We start from the raw sequence: 23,361 nt of genomic DNA on the forward strand, positions 1-23,361 counted from the left end.
CGTTAGATCACCTATATTACTTTATGCCATTTGTAAGGGCGTAAGGCAACTGAGCCTTAGGTGAAATAACTTGCCCAAAGCCACACAATGATAAGAGCAACAGAGGCAAACACTGAACCCAGGCTGTCTGGTTCTAATACCTACTCACTGCCTGCTAGCCTACCCTGCCTTCTTCTGATGTGATTATAATAACTTTGGGGGACATATGCTTCCTGACTTGATCGCACTTGTCCCATGACCTGTCCACATAGACCACACACAGCCAAGACCACCCACCCTGCCAGACCCGTCTGCACATGGCCCCTTGTCTGACGCTACTCCAGTTGAGAATGTGTGGAAGGAGACAGTAGCTCTGCCAGGGAAAATGAGGGCAGGCTACTTCTAAAGGTCACATTTTATACTTGGGTAGAAAATTCATCCAAAGCCACACCTTTGCATGAGAACTAAGGAAGCAGAATAGTGATACAATGTCAACAGGCAATAATAACACAGTGTCAGTAGACAAGATTGTGGCTGGTATGGGGTTTACGCCAAACCAAATGTCTCCCTGCTCCTGGGAGGCACAGAAGGGAGTTACCCTTGGTGGGGATACCTGCTTTCCCTTGTTTGGCACCAGATGCTACTTGTTTCCTTCACAGCCACTTCTCCTTTTCATGGTCACTGTCGTCACACATGAATTGCTGGTGGTGGAACTGCACATTTCTGCAGTCTCAGAATTCTGATTCGAGTAGATTTGAGAAAACTAGAAAATTGTATGATTTCAATGTCTTTGGAAGTCGTCTTAGAGAGTGGCTTTAGAATTACTATGAAAGTCTGAATGGCTTTTGCAAAAGTTCCTCATTTGCCAAAGACTCTAATTTTCTCAGGCCCAAATATAGATTTAAAACCCAACGCAAACCACTGTCTCTACTTCTGACTTGAGTCCTGGTCTTAGGGTGAAAAATGATGAAGTAGCTCCTTTTGGGGAATAAGCTACTTACCCGTTCCATATAAAGGAATACTTCTGGCTTTTATGACAATGTATAATTTTTAATCCCATATGACATATTATTATACTATTATTAACATAATAGGGTTCCTCAACTTCTTTCTCAGAAAAAGATGGGACATAAACATGTAAAAATAAATGAAATAACACATGTAGCAGTGTTGCAAGTCCAAAAAAGGGGTATCAGCTTCACAGGAGATGCAAATCCTAAAGTGTAAAAGCCTATTCAGTACATAGGTACCTTTTGGTAACTGAATACCATTTGGCAAAGCTGTCTTTAAGTAGAGATTCTTAATATCCTTGCAGGATGAATTCACTACTCAGAAGAGTGATATTTTCATCCTGAGCATAAATACCCAAATGGAGTCACCTTTCTGCAAAAATCATGTGTAAATATGTAAACTGGCTGAGACACAGGGCTTAAGTGTACTGTCTCCAAGGATGGGTGAATGGAACTGTATGTTCACTTTAACAAATATTTATTGAGTTCTGTTCTGGTTATCTATTGCTGTGTAACAAACTACCCCCAAGCTTAGTGGCTTACAACAACAATGTTTTATTATTTCTCAGAGTTCTGGGGATTGATGGGCACAGCTGGGAGGTTCTTACTAGGGGTCCCTTATATGGTTGCCATCAAATGGCAGTAGAGGCTGGTATCATCTGAAGGCTCATATTTCTGGTGCTTGGACAGGTTGGGAACCTCTCTTTCTACATGACCTCTTTGCATGGCTAGCTTGTGCTTCCTCACAACATGGCGGTCTCAGAGTTGGGCTTCTTTACAAAGCCAACTGCTATGAGAGACCAGGTGACTTCCCCCTCCAGCAGACCCAAGTGGAAGCTGCAAGGCTTCTTATGACCCAGGCTTAGAAGTCACTCAAGTAACACTTCTTCCAAAATCCATTGCTTAATGGGATCACAAACCAGCATATGCCCCGAACATATTAGGTTAGAATTGGTCTACTGATCCAGAACTATTGTTTTTGAATTTCCTGGCAAATATACCAGGGTAGGGGTGAAGATGCAAGATCAAGGCACTAAGAGGCTGCTCCTCCAAAGAGCTTGTGTCTTTTTGGGTTTGAGTTTGAGTCTGCACAGAGTAGTGGGCAAGGGCACAGGCCCTGGAGCCTGCTACACCCATCACCACTACTTACTAGCTGTGGGAACTCAGGAGAGTTTCCTTAACTTCTCTGCCTCAGTTCTCTCTTCTCTAGAATGGAGATATGAACTGCATCTACATATAGGGTTGGTAGAGGGAGCTAATGTAAGAAAAGCACTTAGAATAGTACCTGGCATATAGTAAGGCCCATCTAAGTATTTGCTAACATTGCCATTAGTAGAAGCCATCAACAAAGTGCTGGCATTATTGTTACATGACAACGAAAGTAATTGAAAGAGCAGGTGTATTATGAGCAAGCTTTGCCTTTCCAAAATTTCCTTTAAGGTTGTTGTTATATCGTTTTAACAACAACAAAAACCCCTATCTCATTATAACGTTGATGTTGAGGTACGAGGATGATTATGCCACTATATCTTCTTGCACAGATGGGTAAGTTCTCTAGTGTCCCCTAGGGATACAACTGGACCCACGGAACATGTGATGCTGGGCTCAGTGAAGCACTCATATAGGGTTTCATGTCATAAACTAAGAGCAGGGTCAGTCCCTGAGATGTCACACAGCAGTTGGGGCAGGCAGCCCATCTTCCAAGGTGAGTGGAGAGCCTGCACGTGGAACCACAAAACCTGAGTTGGCTTTTGGGTCTAACTTTTAGTCGTGTGATCTTGGGCAAGCCACTTAAGGCCTTGGGCTTGGTTTATATATCTATAAAATGGGGATAGTAATTCCAGCCTACCTCATAGCACTAGGAAGTCTAACTGAGAAATGAATGGGGTGGGCTTTCACCACTGTTAATTTTTAAAAAAACATTAAACATCCATATTCTAAGGGTCTAGAAAAGTCTATTTTCTCTACACATTCCCCCGCCCCAACTCCCCTACCCCATTACCCTATGCACATTGTCTTCCTAGACTCAAGCTTGTTTATTTTAAGCTTAAATTTTGACTTCTATTGATATAAAAAATATACTTGAGGTATGGGACATTTCATTCTAAAGGAGGTATTTTGGAGTGACTTTAGAGGACAAAATATGCATATACTGGGCATCTGAGGGAAGATATGGCTATAAAAAGGAAAAGATGGCAGGTAAAACATTTTACTAATTAGTTGGTCCAGGACTAGTCAAACTAAGATTATGTGGCCTAAGAAACTGCTTTAGAATGCGGTAGGAGAGGCCTTTGTCCTCGTACAGACTTGGATTCAAACCCTGGCTCTGCAAGTTACTGGACCTTTCAGAGCTGCAGTTTTCCTATCAATAGAATAAGACAATAACACAGTACCCTGGGGTTATGAGGACTTAATGAGTTGAGGTAGAAAAGAGCTGGCACTTAAACTGACACTGAGCTGTTTAAGGAAGCCTTACCAGGAATTTCCGCTTCTGCTTCCAGTGGCTGCCTTGGGCATTGGTGGCCACGTGGGCTTCAGTGACAGTTTTGATAAGCTCCCATTCCTCGTCCGTGGGCTCCGGCTTGTGGCCGATGGATTTCTGCAGCTCTTCCCGCCGTCTCTTCTCCCGGTTCTCCTCTATCAGCTTCCTCTTGGCCAGCCTCTTGCTGTCATCCAGCACCACTGGGAGGAGGAGAAAGGTGAGCGAAGGCACACAGATAGTCCTGAGGCCTGTGGCAGACCACAGTGCTGGAGCCCCTGGGGTGGGGGCCACCAACACACAGGTGGCTCGTGGGTCTTGTGGGGTGGGTCACACTGGGGCATTCCCCTCCTCACCAGCAGGTTGCCGTTGACCAGACATTGTACGACACGAGCCCTGGTGCCAAACTCCCCACACCCAGCCAGCTTTTCAAAACAGAGCCCTGAGGGGACTTGGTCACTGGGCACCCCAGCTCCACAGAGGGTGGCCCTAAGACAGAGCGAGGTGAAATCCACACTATCTGCAGGATCACAGATAAATCTGTCTAGTGCGTCAACGCATTCTCTCTCGGGATTTCTGTCCTCCCTCCTCCCTTAAAATGGTGCTTAGGAAGGAGAACCTCATGTTAAAGAAAAGTTACGGAGCAGGAGGTGGGAGGCTCATGATCCCTTCCTCAGAGGAGAAAAGACCCAAACTCTTCATGGCTCCCCTACGGGCTACTGGCTTTGCATTGCTCTCTGCCTGGTCAACCGCCAGTGGCAGTTACGGAGCTCAGGCTGTGGAAGCTAGAAAGACTTGGGTTTGAATCCTGATACCATCACATGGTAGCTGTGTAACCTCTGGCAAGTTCCTTAGGCTCTCTGAGCTTTCATTTCTTCCTGTATAAAATGGGATCAATAATACCCATTTCACAGGGTATTCAGTGTTATAATGCACTATAAATGCTCAGTAAATGTAGTCATGACTTTTACCTTTGGGCAAATGGAAAATAAGAAGGGCAGGTAGCAAGAAAACTATATTTCTATGGTTAATTTCCAAAACAAAACCATTTCACTAGACTTTTAGTAACTATCAATGGAATAGAAAGGTTCGGGTTTTAAATTAGAGTCATAGTATTTTAGAACTGGAAGAGACCCTAGATATTATCTAGCCTAGCTGTCTCCTTTCACAGAGGAGGAAATTGATCCAGAGAGGTTGTGACTTGCCTAAAGTCACACAGCAAGTTACTGGCAGAGTCAAAGCAAGGCCCAGGACTCCTGACTCCAGTTCTATCACATCATTGTCCTAGGGCCATTTCTTGATGAAGGTGTGACCTGGCAGGAAAAGATAAAAAAGCAGACATAGCAGGAGGAAGAGAACCAAAGTGCCCAGCTGATCCACAAATAGAATGCTAAATTCCAGGTCACCTAGATTTGATTGGATTGTCAAAGTCATGTGAGCATCTACAAGTGTGGACAATATGAGTGAGTTAAGTGATTTTGGTTCACTTACTAAAAGGAGAGGAGGAATAGGTAATCACATGCCTAGCCCCATTTTCCCCAGTGCTTCCAGGGAGCCAGGGAATGTTGCATTTGATGTGCGTTATCTAATTTAATCTTGAAAACAACCCTACAGGGCAGCAATGATTTCACAGAAGGGAAACCTAGGGCTTAATTCTGAAGGTCACACAGCTACTAAGTGACCGATCTGGGACCCAAACTGGAGTTTTTCTGGTTACAGAGCCTGAGCTCTTATAATGCCTCGCAAGCAAGTAAGGGGCCCTATTCCACATAGAGCTATTTCCTCACAGTCTAGATTAACACTGGAGTTTTTTTTTTTTTTTTCCACTTCATAAACACTCACATCTTAAACTTCAAAATAAAACAGTGAGATGGATCTTCAACAATACCACTTCATTATAGTGACACATCTAAGCATTTGGCTCTAAGTCAATCATATTCACCTATCCTCCTTAGGCATATTGTTGGCAAGGGCTGGAAGCCTTTAAAAGATAAAGAACAAACTCAGCCAGAGGTTGGGACTAACCCAGGATTTCCAGCCTAACACCTTAACACACCCTCTTCCTTTTTCAAGATTCTTCATTCTGTCTTCTTTAATAGGACATGAAAGGACATTACACACATATTATTTTGTTCTTGCTGAAAAAACATTATCATATAAATGTAAGCCATGATTATTTCCTTTCATCAGGAAAAATCCTCATTGCATTTTCTTTTTTTCTTTCTTTCCTTTTTCCTTTTCCTTTTTTTCTTTTTTAGCTAACAGTTGGAATCTTTCACTAATGTGCAAAAAATTTATGCCAGTAGAAACCACTAACACTGATGCCTGGCAAAAGGCAGGCCACACATTCTGAATGACATGATTCTTATTTTTAAGGTTAGATTAATTAAAGTGACTGGTGTACATTTCTTGCACAGTGTGGGAAGAAGAGACCCCAGGGCTAACCTCACCAGCCTATGCTGTAGCGCTTTGAAAACTGGGTAGGACAACTTCAGCTGGGAATGTCTTTATTGCTAAATATAGAACAAACAACCAACTGCAGGATGACTCATGCAATAGCACTCAACTCTGCATTCTTCAGAAATTTCTGAACACGATGTTTTCTGCCAATGCCCCATCTCCACAAATGTCCATGAAATGAATTCCTGTCTCTGCTTTTGAAAAAATATTAGGGCTAGTCCTTGAGACTCTCACCACAGGAATGCTGGGTGTGAACCTCTCATTTGTAACCTCTGTCGCAAACAGAGTGCTGCTGACGGTCAGTCCTGCAGATGTGACAGGGGTAATTTAACTGCTTCTCCTCCCCCGTCGTATATGGATACTTTGCGAGTTAGGAGTTGATCAGAGACGAACAGGATGGAAAAACCACCCAGCAATGGCTCCCGCCTCCCTTTCAGGGCAAGCCTGGATGCGGAGAGTGAGGGGTGTTCCGGAAAGCAAGGTATTCCCTTATCTGTCCATGCAGAACCCTGCCTTCTTTTCTCTTCTGGTTGATACCCTTGAACCAAACCCTTTCCCAATCGACACTCCTTGAATATGAAGCAAATGAAGGTCTACTTACAATCTGTTGCCATGCCAACGTAGATGCATTTTTTAAAGCGACATTCCTGGCACTGATTTCGCGTGACTTTGTCTATGACACATTTTCCTTCATATTTACAGGAATAGGATGGATGGAGATTTTTCTGAATGGTTCTTCTAAAGAAACCCTACACGAAAAAGAAAGACCCAAGACAATAGTTTCATATTTTAGGGAAATACATGATTCCAGAATTTTGTGTCCATATAAATATGAGATGAATTGTCCTAGATCTTAACCTGTGTCTGGACCTCTAGCTCTACGTACTCAAATCTGGGACAATGGGCCCAAAGGGATCTAGAGAATTCTAAATCTTATCTGAAGAACTAACTCAGGGTCAAAGGACTACAGGGTCAATGCCTTTTGGGCATTCATTCAAGAAAAAGAGACCAATAGGAAAAACTAGTGCTTGCTTGTATTTTTTACTATGTTATTTATTTATATATATTTAATATTTATATTTCCTATCTTATTTATTCCTTATATTATTGAATCATATAAATAAATTATATTGTTTTATTTTATAGAGTGTCAAAATTATGTTGCTAAATTAAATTACAAGGAGCTTTGCTACTTTGTACTGGGAAATAATAGAGCCAGAACCAAAAATAAATAAATAAATAAATAAATAAATAAATAAGCTATATACTTATAAGACTGTATTAATTAACAATTTAGTCATTTGGTAATTAAATAGATGCATTAGCTGCCTTTACAGATTTAGTTTAATTCTTGTTTTTGACTCTTGAGATGGCCATAACTAGTTCACTTAGCCTTCTATTTTTTTTTAATTTTTTTGAGACAGAGTCTCCCTCTGTTGCTTGGACTAGAGTGCCATGGCGTCAGCCTAGCTCATAGCAACCTCAAACTCCTGGGCTCAAGCGATCCTTCTGCCTCAGCCTCCTGAGTAGCTGGGACTACAGGCATGCGCCACCATGTTCGGCTAAGTTTTTCTATATATGTTTAGTTGGCCAACTAATTTCTTTCTATTTTTTTAGTAGAGACGAGGTCTCACTCTTGCTCAGGCTGGTTTCGAACTCCTGACCTCGAGTGATCCACCCGCCTCGGCCTCCCAGAGAGCTAGGATTACAGGCGTGAGCCACTGTGCCTGGCCCACTTAGCCTTTTAAACAATAGCACTTGGGGAGTAGAAAATTCCATGTTTTCTAGCAAATTTTTTTCCATAGTTCATTTCCTTGGGGTTTTTCCTTTTATCACACTCTTTCTCTCTAGTGTTTGTAGACACACACCTACAAGTTCAGTATGTTTCTTCCTTTCTTAAGGCACTAGAGAGTGCTACTGTAGCATCTGAGGACATTTAGTTCTAGAATTGGGTGATTTATGTAATATTTGCAATGGTATGCTACATAAGAACCTTTCTGGACATGACCCCCAAGTCTTGGCAACTGTACTCTGTATTGTAGAAATTATTAATAATAACAGTAGTGAGCACTTATTGTGAGGGGCACATTGCAGAGTACTGTCGATGTGTTCCATATCCTAATGGAGGTGCTCTTAATCATCTCCACAGTAGGGATTAAAACAAACAAAGCCTCAGACACATTAAATTACTTGCTCCAAATCACATGGTAATACATGCTGGACCTTGGCCCGTAACCTGGGCGTCACACTCCAAATCTCATTTGTGTAACTGCTTATATGATATAAAATAAGGCAACTTTTGCTGTATTATTTAAATGTGTTAGATGAACAGATTATAAATAGTCCCCTCTCAGCTACCCCTCAAAAAACACTTCATTCTGTTTTGGTACAATAGCAAGGCAAAACAAGTTTTGATAGATGTTCTCTGCTAAAGCTTAAAGAGGACTCTAAGTTGGTTCAATAAATACCAGTTGACCTAGATCAGCCCAAATTTTTATCACCTTGTTTAATTTTCTTTGGCTTTGATTATGTACACATACCCACTTACATATTCCTCACTCAGTCACAAAAGTTCTTCCTTATAATGAAAAGGTCCAAGGTAGGGTTTTCCATTGGGCAAAGCAGAATAAAATGGGAAAATTCCAGGAATAACTGAGACAAATGCACTTGATTTGGGGGTATGCGTGCAAATCACTTGTCATTTCCATTGTTTGAGTTCTAATAGGAAAACTCATATTTTATTTGGGTTTTACGTCCATTAGTTTGATTGATGTTGATATACTGTTATAAGATTCACTGTCACACATAGGGCAGATATTTGAGATGTCTTCCTGGGTGTTCAGGATGGGCAAATCCTGAACCCAAGCATGACTGCCAGAGCATGCCACAAGGGTGCAATACAAACTTCTATGTGACCCTCCCTTTTCCACCTCTGTTGTTCTCTGGCCAAAGAAGGCAAAGGAGGGCAAAAGAAACTCAGAGATTCCCAGCAAGAAGGCATATGTCACAGGCAGGAAGGAGAGGGGCAGGGGAGCACACCTCCTCTGGGGGAGTCAAAGTTTCCTTCGAGGTGGAAATGCTACAGTCCAAGACGTCCAGCAAGCATGTCGACTGCTGCTATAAGGATAGGAAGATTATTACTCTATCTGAATTTGGGGAGACCCTTTTCTCCCTCATGCCCTGATGCTGACCCATGTTCTGGGGTGGGGGCAGGGCAGGGCAGGGATCATAGTGAAGAGTCAGACAACGCTAAGAAAAAAATGAGGCATGAGATACCAGACACAAGGGTAACACCTACTTCTTCAAGAGGCTACTCTGTGCACTATTTATTGGAATGAATGAAATAGTTTATACTTTGCTGATTTCAAAACAAGAGGTGGCTAGCTCTACTATTCATTGTGCTATCTTTTCTGTGGCCTACCTCTGATGATTTTTCTTGGGCACTTCATGAACCGAATCCCTTTTAAGACGTTGGCTTCCCCTAAGCTATAACAAAGCATATTTTGACATATGATAAGGAACTACTTCATTTGAGTAAATGTAAAGATGCCAAGTCCCTTAATTTTAAAAAGTGACAACAATTAACTCCTGAAAGTGAACTTGAATAGAAGACATCTAAAATAGTCTACTTACTTAAAACAACAACAACAACAAAAAAAAACCTTTGGAGGGAGCTGACAAAAGAGATGCCCCAGAGAATAAATAAGGACATATGTTTCATTGATGATTTATTGGTGAGTAGAGGTCTTACTTTTATAAATCAATATCAGACATGTTTCTTGGCATTCTGAAAAGAACTGGATCCATTGTTTAGTGCTTTGAGATGCTGTGCTAATCCATGTGATAAGAAGTTAAGTCACTCTCCTAGTTCAATCTTTGGGCAGTTATTAAAAAGCTTTGAGAGTCTTCCTTAAAAAATAGTTTACTATGGGGCAGTGTCAACATTCTTTCTATAAAAGATACATAAAAATTGGCACATCATGATAGGAAAGACATCTCCAAAAGATTTCACCGTTGTCAGGGCAAAAATGGGCAAAAAAGAGTCTCCTCATACACATTGCAAGAATGGGGTAGAAATATTTTTAAATTACAGGTTTGAATAAACAATATATGAAGCATAACCCTTCTCATATTTCACCACTCTTTTTTTATTTCAAAGTATTATGGGGGTACAAATGTTTTTGTTTACAAGGACGGCTTTTGCAATGCTTGAGTCAGACTTATAAGTGTGCCCGTCACCCAGATAGTGTTCACTGTACCCGTTAGGTAGGTTTTTGCCCCTCGCCCTCCTGCCCCTCCCCACTCATTGATTTCCATTGGGTTATACTTCCCGCTATGCACATGTGTGCTCACGGGTTGTTTCACCACTCTTCAAAACTGTGTTTCACTTGAAAAACTCTTTTGTCTTTTTCCAAGCTCCTTTGTCATTATATTAAATGATCCACATAACCATTCTTTTCTGATTTTATATGAAAGCATCAAACAGGATTCTGATCTGAGATAAAGGCACAGGGGCTGAGAAATCTAGCTTTTTGCTACATGATTTTTTTTTCTTTTAAGAAAATTTCTGTTTAATCAGCCCCCAAACATCCTGCAATCTTGGGAAAAGAGGCTAGTTGATTTCTTTATCACAATGGAGACACCTGTGAGGCAGGGACATGGGCTAATGGGCTCCATTCTCCCTTTGTTTAAGTCAATTGCTAATAATGCATTAAGTCTTCTGTAAGGCACACTCACTCTTTAGAGTCATTTTTGGGAAGTAAGTATTAAATGGAATTTTCAATAGAGTCTCTCCCAGAATTCAAAGTTCACCATTAGAAACTGATTTAAAAGAATTTCAGTGCTGTATAATCAGGTAGGTAAAGCCTTATGAATTGAGGCTAATTTAGAAAAAAGGCCTGTTTGAATTACTGAGCTTTTGGAATGACAGAATATACCTAAAGTTACGTCGTTTTATTAATTTCAAGTCAAGTCCATAAAATTATGCTTTCAAGAGATGGTCTGCAAGTCTCCTAATTAATAAATAGCCAGGACTTACTTGTAATTAGTTTCATTAAATTCCTTAAGACATTAGTTTCATGGATGTAATGGCAATTTTTAGCCCAATCTTTGTTAAAGGACTAAGAATTCCAAATCAAAGGCGTCTGGATGAATGAGAACATATTACATCTTATTCCAAAACCAGTCTTGCAGATATAAGAACTTTGGACTTTAGACATTACCTCTTTCGAATGGATATATCATCTCAAAAGGAAATTTACACGGAAAATCTTCTACTGGGAAAATGGTGCACAACAGTGGTTTGAAACCAAGCTACCTTGTTAAATTTTGGGGGTTTAGCAGCAAGGGCAGAAAAAAAGGGAGTGGTGGAGGAAGGGAAGAGGAAAAGAGGAGGTCAGGTGGGTGAGGGGGGAGGGAAGATGGAATTGTTTTATAAATTTTAATACAATTTTTGCTTTAGGGTTTATATCTTCTGAAAATTTAGTTTTAAATATAAAAGATAAATGAAACATTTACCCGGAAAGCAATTTTAAAAGTCCTTCCCTGACTTTAAACACTTCCTCATTTATAAAGCATTAGCTGAACACTGGGTACACCATGGGGTTGGGCTTTGTTTACCTGTATGGTAGACTTCATTTACCAGGCTAGGTTGTTGGACTGAAAGACATTTTCCAGAAAGCATATCTTAATTTTGTTGATGAAGACTGTAAGTAGGCAAATTTAGGCTCCCTTTCGGGAAGTGAATGGACTAGTCTATTCTTGTCAAGTACTTCCTGAAGATGGGCCTGTAGAGCATAAATTAGCCAATGGGTGATGAGAATCTTACTGACTGCGGGTTGTGCTGAAAGCCAATTTGGATAATTTAAGAACATAATTGAATCTAAGTGGCCTCAAAAATATTCCCTACTGGAACCCTTAAAAGTGAGCATATTCACTCAGAGCAGGGGTGAAAAACAGCTTGTGGTAGAGTACACTCTGTCTCCTCAAACACTGTAGATAAAACAGGAAGAGAAACAGTAATTTCTTGGGATGACAACATGTTGAAAGGATCTATGCTTTTTAAACCCATGGTAAGAGTTAGTTCCTTTTTATTGTATTGATTCTCTTTCTGTTTTAAAAACACTTTCTTGGTAAAGAAACCAGATGTAAAACTGTCATAAACTTTGCTTAGTTATTTATGATTTGGAAAAAAAATTTCAGTTCTTAAACATGTCAAAAATGAGGAGCACAATCAGATACCTGGATGATCACAGCCATGGATGTTGGAATTGGTTTTAATTTGAACTTGAACTTCACATTGCATTCTGGTAGGACCTTGGGCAGGGGTAGGGGATGGAGGTGGGGGGACGGGGGCTGGGCTGGGCTTCTCCGTGCTCGTGGACTCAGGGTAATTACCTTGCAGCCTTCACACGTGATACAGCGGTAGTGATACCCAGTGGCTTTGTCACCGCACACTACACATAGCTCGTCCTTGTCCAGGTAACTGGGGATGTACCCTGTGAAGGAGATAAAAAGAGGCATGTGAAAAACCAGTATCATGTTAAAGTCAAAGATACACTATGGCTAGTTGGTTTGCCAAGAGGCAGTGATGACAGAGAAGACTTAATGAAACCAAATGGCAATTATCTGATGCTCATAGAGTTAATGTCAAGCCCAGGACTTCAGAATGCCTTGGAAATAGGTGCACTCGTCTTGTTGCACAGGTGGGAATGGCAGGAAGGCTGCAGAGGGAATGAATCTCGTAGAGAGGCCAGGAATTGCAACACATGGAGCACCGTGAATTCTAGATAACCCTACCTCTTTCACAAGGCTTATTTTAGAACTAGTTCTTAAAAGACTTGATCCACTTTGGAATCACAGTACCAAGCGATAAATTCAGAAAACGTTATAGCTGGAAAGGGCCTGGGAGATGATGAAGTATTTTTAAGGTGAAGAAACAGGAGTTCAGAGGTTTGGCGTTCCTCAAGGTCACATTAGAAATTATTAGCAGAGTCTAAAACCCAGATCTCTTAACTTCTAGTCCTCTAGTACAAGTTATGCTGGTCTTTTTCTAAAAATAGTTAACTTGAAGTAGAATGAATAAGGTCGCCTAAAAATAAATTAGGCAAACATGTGATATCATGATACACAATCCAACAACATTGGGTAGCATGGAATAATAGAGGTTTTATTTATTAAGGAAAAAAGAAAATCCAACCATGATAACTCTCTTTATTAGTGTACAATGATTTTCTTAGTTTAGATTCTTTGACCCAGGAACCTAAAATTTACAAACAAAAAAACCACAGAAGCCTCTTGCTTCCCATCTGCCTTTGCTTCTTTCCTTTCCCTTAGAGTTTCCTGTTTCCCACACATAGGAATCTGATTCAGGGGGCAAATTCAGTTCACGTGTATCAACCATTCACCATACAAGTACATAGCTTTAGGTAAGACCAGCACATCAAGACAGGGCACAGTTTGTTGGGATGTGAAGAAGGGAGAGGCTGAGAAAACAAAATCATTCTTTCTCCTGATCATAGTCCTGATGAAGTTTTTTGACTCAGTAGACTCTTCTTGGTTTTAATGCAGATGAGCTGGGTTGAAATGACTGATGACTTATTATGTATTTCACCATGACATTTTCATAGATTTTTATTAAACTAGGTTAGTGAGGGCTTACTTTTCAGAAAAAAAGGCATAAAGTAAACAGAAGAAAAGGAATTCTATTCATAATTTCTTAGAAATTACTTTGCCCAGACTTTAATTTAGAAAAATGTTCCCTCTTATGAGGCAGATAAATGATTTCAAAGTGAGATTTGGTAATGTACAGGATTATTTTTTTAAATATCACAGCTTTTCTTAGTTTACTTTTGCATCATGCTACCCATGATTCATCTGTTGAGTTCACTTCAAGGGTTTCAAAACTCTCGTCAGACGTTTTTTAAAGGTGAATTCTGGGAAGAATCTGGGCAGGAAAAAATGGGATCTGGAATGATTTGTGTGTTCATTCAATTGTCCATCTATTTGTGAATTTAGCAAATATTTATTTAGGATCGACTATGTTTTTAGCATTATGCCAGATGCTGAGAATATAACAATAAATAAGATATGGTTTTTTCCTTTAAGAACTTATAAGCAATTGAGTTCTGATTCTCCAGCCCTGGTCATTCCTCAGTGAGAGAAAGAGAGGTGAAAATGAAGAAAATAACATGAAAAGATGCTCAATATCATTGCAGGAAAATGCAAATCAAAAACTGCAATGAGGTACCACTTTACACTCACTAAGATAATTTTACCAAAAATTACAGACAATAACAAGTGTTGGCAAAGACGTGTGCTCAGTTGCACATATAAAGATCTACTTATAAAGTACAAAATAACTTTAAAGCAGCAAAGTAACTCAGTTATGAAAACAAGCACCTTCCTGGTAAAGGCAGATGGGCTATAGATATTAACGTTGCCAGCAAAACTACATCTTGACCTCTTATACCTCGAGGTTATGTACGGCTGATCCAACAGGGTAAAGACTTTTGAGTTCTTGATATCAAGTATAGAACACAGAGATAAGGGAAAATAAGGTACAAGGCATTTCCCTCTAATCTCACATGTGAGAACTAATTGTAGTACAGTTGGACACTGTGTTGTTTCTGAGACATACCTTGGGAGGGGCCACACATGGTGTTTGAGAACTTTAATCAGAGTTGGGAGGGTGCAGGTAATTCACTTCACCCCACATTCCCTCACCTACCGCCTCACCAGACCTGCTGGCTTTAACTTTTGGCATTGGCAGCAAGACTCTGAAGATTTCTTCCTCTCTGTAGCTAAACAATGTATGTAAAAAGGTCAAACTAACCTTGAAGGTTCTTGTGAATCCTGGAGTCTAACAATAATTCAATCAAGTGAGTAGAATGGCCTCCTTCCATTTTTTGACTGCTAGGCTGACAGTGGTTTGCTTTATTCTTTTGTTTCTCCTAGATCCTCTTCTTGGTGGGTGGAGATGATTAAACGTCTTTAGTTAAATCATCAGACCTTCTAAAGAAACATCTACTTAAGTTGGTGGCAGTTGCTTACTCGATCATACTCGTGCACCCCACCCATTCTTTTCTTTTCTCGAGAATATTAACTCTGAGCCATCTTAGTTATCCAAAACTTAGTTAGTGCAGGCAACGATACATCAATCATTATGCACACGTCCATTATTCATCATTAAACAACTTCTCTGAGGGAATGACATCCCACACATAATGACTAGGTAGGTGGGGTTGCTCTTGAGCTTACTAAACATGCTTGACAACATCGTATGCAAACCAATTCTCCTGGAGAACTTAACCACTTTTTGCCATTCTATTTCAGTGTCTCTATCTTTTTTCCTCTTTCATACTCATCAAATGAGTCACATGGTGGCCAATATGCCCAAGTAAGGAAAACCCATTAGTTCTGTTGCCAGGAGTGGACACCGGTGGTTATTATCATATTAGTTTTAAGTTCTGCCTAGAATCAAATAGAAGAGATATAATCCTTGAAGCTACACTCTTCATCTGAAGAACTGCATCTGCAATTTTTTCCAGGTGACTGCTAAAGGAGCCTGATTAATAATCCCTCCAGACAACAATTAAGACTCATGACAATATGTGGTAGTTCAAGGAGGATACATTTTCCCCAATTCTTCTTTGCTCAGATGCATTAGTTTTCAGATTAATAAACTATGCCACCACTGTATCAAGTGTATTTTAATATAAGCAAACTCCATCTGTTCAACACAGGACTTGGAGATTTTTTCAGTTGACATTTGGCAATGTCTGATTAATTGCTAAGTATTATCCTGTATATAAAATAGGTTGACATGGTAAAATATTATTAACTTTAAAAAGTACTTTTTTTGGTAACAGCTTTATTAGGATATAAATCACATACTATACAATTCAATGGCTTTTTATCGTATTCACAGAGTTGAGAAACAATCACCACAATCAATTTTATTTTATTTTATTTTTTTTGAGACAGAGTCTCACTCTGTTGCCTGGGCTAGAGTGCAGAGGCATCAGCCTAGCTCACAACAACCTCAAACTCCTGGGCTCAAGCGATCCTTCTGCCTCAGCCTCCCGAGTAGCTGGGACTACAGGCATGTGCCACCATGCCCAGCTAATTTTTTTCTATATTTTTTTAGTTGACCAATTAATTTTTTTCTATTTTTAGTAGAGATGGGGTCTCGCTCTTGCTCAGGCTGGTCTCGAACTTCTGACCTTGAGCGATCCACCCGCCTCGGCCTCCCAGAATGCTAGGATTACAGGCGTGAGCCACTGCACCTGGCCCACAATCAATTTTAGAATATTTTCATCATCCCCCAAATAAACTTTGTACCTTCAGAGGTCACCCTGCTCCATTCCCCTCTTGACTTAGGCAACCACTAATCTACTTTCTGTTTCCGCAAATGTACCTAATATGGACATTTCATATACATGGAACCATACAATAAGTGGTCTTTTGTGATTGGTTTTTCACTTAGCATAATGTTTCAAAAGTTCACCCATGTTGCAGCTAACACTAATTTTAGACATTTTATTCTCAGTGGGACTTGAGAATAAAATTTGTGTAGAAGGGAAAAGTTTTGTACGTTTGCACTGCAAATTGTGCAACAGGTAGTAAACTTGGCTTCTTGGTTTACACTAGATTCAATGCTTCCCCCTCTATGGCTAAAATCAGAAGGCTGCTTAGTTCAGTTCTCTTGAGGGAATTATAATAGCATTCCGGGTCCTAGGAGGAGAAACACTGGTACCTCTTGTCATCTTGGCAGACACATGGCCCTTAGGGAATAGAATATAAAGCAGATTCATCTTGAAGATAGGTTCTAAGGTAGAAGGTGCTGCCTAGGAGGGTAGATACAGGAGCAGAGGAGAAGAGCTGAGTTCAGAGATCTTTTCCAATCTGGCTAATCTCACCTTCTGTATAAGGCTACTAGCCTAGAAGAACCAGTCCTGGCATCTTGAGGGGGCAACTGTTATCTCTGGTAGTGGAAAACAGTTTGGGCCACTCAGAAAAGTGAAGAAGTTCCATGTTGCTGATTCATCTTGTGGAACTATCAACTCAGAGCCAGCAAGAACCCTGAGTGGCTTGGGACAGGATATAGCATAAGACTATATTTTAACACCCCTAAGGAAGCTACATCATGCACATTCTTCTGATTTTGTATTGTACCTCCTCAATTCTTGCAGCTCAGACCCTTCTGATTGAAGCTTTATTTCCAATGACACCTTCTTCCCTATGCCATTTCTTTTTTTTCTTTTTCTTTTTTTTTTTTTTTTTTGAGACAGTCTCACTCTGTTGCCCAGGCTAGAGTGCCATGGCATCAGTCTAGCTCACAGCAACCTCAACCTCCTGGGCTCAAGCAATCCTTCTGCCTCCCAAATAGCTGGGACTACAGGCATGTGCCACCATGCCTGGCTAATTTTTTCTATATATATTTTTAGTCGTCCAGATAATTTCTATTTATAGTAGAGACAGGGTCTCACTCTAGCTCAGGCTGGTCTCGAACTCCTGACCTCGAGTGATCCTCCTGCCTCGGCCTCCCAGAGTGCTAGGATTATAGGCATGAGCCTGGCCATATGCCATTTCTTTATATACTTAAAAACCGTGAAAGGCTAATCCCGACTCCTTTTACATTTAATTCTTGGTATTAGGTACCAAGCTTTACATCATGTTAATCTTTAACCCTTTGATAAACACTATATTAATTAATTAAACCATCCATCCATTTGTTCATTTAACAAACATTTGCAGGCCTACTATTTGTAAGAACCTGGAAACAGCATTGCTGCTGAAGGCCTTTCATTGCTGTCTACTAATCCTCAGCAGAGCTGCCCCAGGGGCTTCCACTTCATAAACTCTTTCCTCAGAACAACTACTGTCTTCCTGCCCTCTCTACCTAACTCTTGGAATCATCGAGCATCTTCCCTTTATGCTTTGCCCTCTGGCTGGCTGGGCCCATGGGGCTGGGCGACAGCAGACACTGGATCCCACGGCTTCGAGCTCTACAGCATTGCGTGGCAGAGGAGGACAGGTTGGGGGTGTCAATCTAGAAAAGGGAGTGAGGACACCAAGACAATGGACTTTGGACTTTGGATTCCATCTAAGGTTTTAGGGAAGCAAAGAAATAAAGCCAGTTTTGGATTATTTCTTCTGACCCAAGAATTCTTTTTTTTTTTTTTTTTTTGAGACAGGGTCTCGCTTTGTTGCCCAGGCTAGAGTGAGTGCCGTGGCATCAGCCTAGCTCACAGCAACCTCAAACTCCTGGGCTCAAGCAATCCTGCTGCCTCAGCCTCCCGAGTAGCTGGGACTACAGGCACGTGCCACCATGCCCGGCTAATTTTTTTCTATATATATATTAGTTGGCCAATTAATTTCTTTCTATTTATAGTAGAGACGGGGGTCTCGCTCTTGCTCAGGCTGGTTTTGAACTCCTAACCTCGAGTGATCCGCCCGCCTCGACCTCCCAGAGTGCTGGGATTACAGGCGTGAGCCACCGCGCCCGGCCTGACTCAAGAATTCTTGAAATTAAAACAATTTTTTTAATTTTTAGGGCCAGGTGTGGCATCATATAGTTTAATTCACAAGAAATCCCTAGCTCAACTTTCTTCTCCCTGTCCCTGTAGCCTCAGATTCTTAACGGCTGACATAACCTCTCAATCCACAATTAGAGCTCAAACACTTGAAGATGCAAATCACTAAGAAAGGAAATAGGATGATATAATGAGTTTCATGTTAATCGAAAGGGTCCACGCACTGGCAGTCTACAGCTTTTGGCTCCGCAGAGTGTTTTAAAAAATCTTAGCCAATTTTAAAACCAGGAGATTTCACATAACATCCAGAATTCTTGCTTCATGTGAAAAATGGGAAGATCTGGCAACACTGAACCCCAATTCTCACAGAGCAACGATCAACTCATCAGAGGAGCTGGCCCTGCCTCCCAAGAAAGAGACACCCTTTCTAGCTCCAGAACAGCCACTCTGAGGCTAAACACTGGTTCTCGTTTACCTTTGTTCCTGCATTATAAGTAAAGTAATATTTATAAGTAAAGAAATATTTCACAGAATTTTTATCTTTATCTCAAGTGGAAAGACAAAAGTAGTTTGAGAAAAATGAAAGAGAACATATTTCTTTATGGAAGTGAGAAATATTCTTATTATATAACGTATAAACATTGCCTGTCTTGGTTGAACAATTTAAATTAAGCAGCCATTATGAAACAACCCTGCTGCTCTTTCATCAATATCAGCTCTCTGGAACTTGTGGGCATTGGAATTTCAGAACCCTGGTATCAAATGAGATCATTTCCTGTTTTAAAAGAGGGCGTGGGTTGGAAAAACGGGAAGACAGAGTTATTAGCAGAGAAAAGAAGGGGAAGGAAGCATAAAGGGTCACCAGAAATGGGTGATAGTTGCCTCTGATTTTGCCGTGAGGGGCAAGTTAGGGCTTTGGGCTCATACAGATGCACCAACAGCTTCTTCAAGTCCTGCATGCTTGAGAAAAACGAGTGCCTTTTCTTTATGGGAAAAATCCATTGTGAATGAGATTCAAGGTCTTAGCTTTGAAAATGTGGCTTAGCAGCCCTTCAGCCATATGTTATACGAGAGGAAAAGCTGTTGCACTTGTCATCAGTATAGCATCATTGCTGTAGTAAGCTGCACTCATCTCTCTGCAGGTGTAACCATGCTAGATGCATACTTTACAGAGTATGAAGTCATTGCCTTCCTGGTGCTTATGATCTAGATACATTTGACAAAAACAAGCATATATGATGAGGAGAACCTATCGAAATGATCTATAATAACTTATATGTAAGCATTATGTTGCATGTGTATGTATGTTCAGGGGTACTCCACTTTGTAAGAACTCAGTATACAAAAATCTAAACATGTCATTTGACAAATAAGGAGGGGCTTTTCACATTACAAAAAGATCCTTCACTCCAGATGTTCTCTAAACAGTAACTTCTCTGCCACTAATACAGTGGTTCTCAACTGGGGGATTTTTGCCTCCCTCCAAGGGACATTTGGCAATGTCTGGAGAAATTTTTGGATTGTCACAACTGTGTGTATGTGTGTGTCTGTGTATGTGTGTGTGTGTATATATGAAGTGACGCAGGCTGGGAGTGGCCAGGTGGCCCACCGGGGTGTGGCTGGCAGTGGGTGGTAGCTGGAAGAAAGAATCATTGGTTCAGAAATGGGATCAGGATGGCAGAAAGAAGGACCCACGGAGAGAATGACCAAGATTTCTGGAACAGAGGGTGTGGATAGAAGCGCAAAGCCAGAATCAAAATGGAACTTTTTAGGGCAGGGAAGAGTTGACAGAATTTGTGTTTTATCTAACAGGTCACGGAAAAGGCCCTAAACATTGAGAAGAAGCTGTGGGATGGGTGCAGAGCAGGGGCAGAGCTGCCACTGGGTGGCTGGAAGCAGAATGCGTTGAGCAAGACGACATGAATACAGAGAGGAGGAGGACGGAACTATATATATGGGAGGTAGCGGCAGGTAGGGAAAGGGGTCAGAGGGTGGTGACTGCTCGAAAGCTCATGCTGGGAGTCTCCAGGAGCACTGAGGAAATTCTCTGAAGCAGCTGGTATGGAGGGAGTGGAGATGAGGGTTGTACCAAGCACAGTGAATGGAAGCTCAGCAGTCACGAGGCTCTGGAGACGGGAAGAATACTGACATAACATGGGCACTGGCGAAGCAGAATGACCCATAGAAGATGGGGTCATAAAAGCTGGACCAGAGGGGATGGCAGAGTGGGAAGCAGCCTGACCTCAGGCTGAATGCACTTGAGTGCTGGGAGCTGAGAAAAAAGCATTGAGCGTGACTGTGGAAAAGCATTCATGGAGGTGGATGTGAATTCAAGGTGGTGGATGTGGATGATGCCGTATGCAGTAGATTAACAGTGTCACCATTTCTCCCTAAGCCTGCAGGGCATCTAACTCCATTTGCTCAGAATGCCTTGGACTCCTACCATTAGCATTCATTGTGAGGAATAGCAATGCAAGCTCTGGATGAGGTTAGGCCATCCAGTGAAATCTCTGACATACCGAAAAGGTATGAAAAGGAAAAAGAAATCAGAAAAGAAAAGGAAAAAGAATCAGCTCTTGCTTTTGTCTGCATTTGGACTTGGTTTGGAAACTGTTGCTCCTCCTAACTTTGCTTTTATTTCTGGGTGCCAAGAGGCATTTCCATTTCACCTTTTGTACAGCAAATGTGTTCTGCATTTTAAAAAATTGTATTATTTTCTGGAGCGGTATTGTCTCTTACTAGTATATGAGTGGCACTGCCTAGTTTACAAGCCTAACCTTCCATCTGCATCCTTACAATTACATGCACATTGTAGAAAAATCTGTGATTGCATTAGCCACTCAGGTATTACATTTTAAAGAGAAGATTTCAACAATACTCAACAGTTTACTGGGTGGAATGATCACATCTGTGTTTAAATCAAACAAATTTTACTCGAGGGGAAAAGTAAGGATGGAAGAGAGAGGAGTAGAAAGATGAAGACAGAGGGAGAGAGAGATGGTGGAGAGGAAGAAGGGAAAGGAGGAAAAGGCTGAGAGAGAAATTGAAAGAGTATGATTACTTCACATTTAATTTTGAGGTTCAAGTGAATGCAAAATGGAACTCATACATTTTCTCTTTTTGGTTTTCTTTCTTTACTGCTTTTCACTAGACTTGAGTGTGATTCTAGGGTTTAATGGTACCTGTTTCTCACGTAACTTTTTTTTTTTTGGTGGAGGGGGATAGACTTTGAGCCTTCATACCTCCAACTCTGCTGTATAGCACTTCTTTTCCAACTTTAAAAGAGGCCAAATAAATTCCAGTTAGAAATTGTATTTCTTTGGGGCTTAACTCTTTTTTTTAATCCAATACTCTTGATGGGGGTCACTTCAAACATCCCCCACCTTACCATTTATAAATAATTTTCATTTCTAATGTCTATACAATTGTTCACACGGAATCAACAGTGCTATAGACCATGAAAAAAGACAGAAAGAACTCTGTCCCTGTGTCAGAGGATCAATGAAAGCAGATTCAGAAAGTGTAGTTCTCTGTGGAGTTTCTCCTTTAGTTATGATTTTTTTTCTTCCTGCAAAACTAATACCGTGGCGGTAGAGCAAGAACAGGTGCAATCCAAACCAAAACTGGACATGACAAACACACCCCATCTCCCTGATCCTGGCTTAAAAACAGAAAATTCTTATTCTCTTGGGCATGATAACCAACTCTGATGCAAAGACTCTAGCAACTTTTTCAATGTGCAATTTCTATAAAGTAAGATGGCATGGAGAGAGAGGGTGAAGCAAAGTCTCTAGTGGCCATGGCTGGGTAGGGTGGAGGTGGGAGTTGCCTGGGGCAGACTGTTGGGCAGGATTCTGTTAGTGCACTGGACAGAGGGGCTGACGGGTAAAGCTGTCTTCAGAGCGGCCAGATGCAAGCTGTTTGGGAACTTTGGAATGTCATTGGAATTTCTGGTGGAAACAACCAGCCCGACTACAGAAAAAGGAAAAGAATAACAAAGAAAAGAAAAATGTCAACTTTTAACTTTGTGGAAACCACGGCCACAAAGGAGAAGGCACAACAGCTGGGCTGCCAATTCTCCTCCCCTTGATGGCTAAACTTATTCTGTCCTTCCTCCTGACCCCGGTGGGGGCCAGAAGTGTGCAGTCAGAACTGGCTCTGTGATGACTGATTCAATGTAACAGATCATAGTGATGTCACTGGAAAGACAACAAATAAGGAGCTCTCGTCTTCTGAGTGAATGGTCGGGTTCTTTTTGTTTGTCTGTCCCTCACTTTTGAGAATTAAAAATTTATTATCTCATATTCCATATGAAAAATAAGTCAGACACTATATTCTGTATTTCAGGTTTCCTTAGTGTGAAAATTACATTGACTTCCCCCCCTCACCCCCACCTCGAATCTCACAGTTTTATTTTAAATGTGATTCAATGAACTTCAGTTTGACTCTTCCTTAGTTTATGTTCTTAATGGTTCAGGGACTTGATAACTTTCCCCCCTCTTGGCTACAAATGTAAAAACAGAAAAACAATCCAAAGAAAACTAAAAGCCATTATAAAGTCTACCAATTAAGATAACCACTCTTAACATTGGGCAGTGTAGCCTTCCTTTATTTCATCAATGTGTACCTATAATACCTTTTTTAAAAAACAAGATTATGATTTCTACATACTAGAAAAAAAAGACTAGAGAATAAGCCACCTTTAAAAAACTAAAGAAAAAGTTAAGATAGCTGCATTATTAAAGAGTTTATAAAGCTGTAATGACAGCAACAAACACAGATGAAGCAATTATGAATTTTTATCTATTGTGAATAGATAAAAATCCAATTGGAAAATGAGGCCTGCCCCACTGAACACCTGTTTATAGTCTTAATTTTGCTTTAATGAGACACTATT

General features: G+C 40.8%; 1 protein-coding gene across 18 annotated transcripts in view; it reads right to left on the reverse strand.

Annotated features, from left to right (window-relative positions):
- THRB (thyroid hormone receptor beta) overlaps positions 1-23,361 on the reverse strand; it is a 359,669-nt gene that overhangs the window by 15,470 nt on the left and 320,838 nt on the right. For all 18 annotated transcript variants that reach the window (XM_076005744.1, XM_076005768.1, XM_076005751.1 and 15 more), the window contains 3 exons: positions 12,325-12,425; positions 6,530-6,677; positions 3,466-3,671 (listed from right to left, as the gene is read on the reverse strand). In XM_076005744.1, coding sequence (XP_075861859.1) covers positions 3,466-3,671; positions 6,530-6,677; positions 12,325-12,425 — 455 coding nt within the window. The remainder of the gene's footprint in view (positions 1-3,465; positions 3,672-6,529; positions 6,678-12,324; positions 12,426-23,361) is intronic.

This window comes from Microcebus murinus, chromosome 1 (assembly GCF_040939455.1).
Source record: "Microcebus murinus isolate Inina chromosome 1, M.murinus_Inina_mat1.0, whole genome shotgun sequence".
Classification (NCBI taxonomy): domain Eukaryota; kingdom Metazoa; phylum Chordata; class Mammalia; order Primates; family Cheirogaleidae; genus Microcebus; species Microcebus murinus.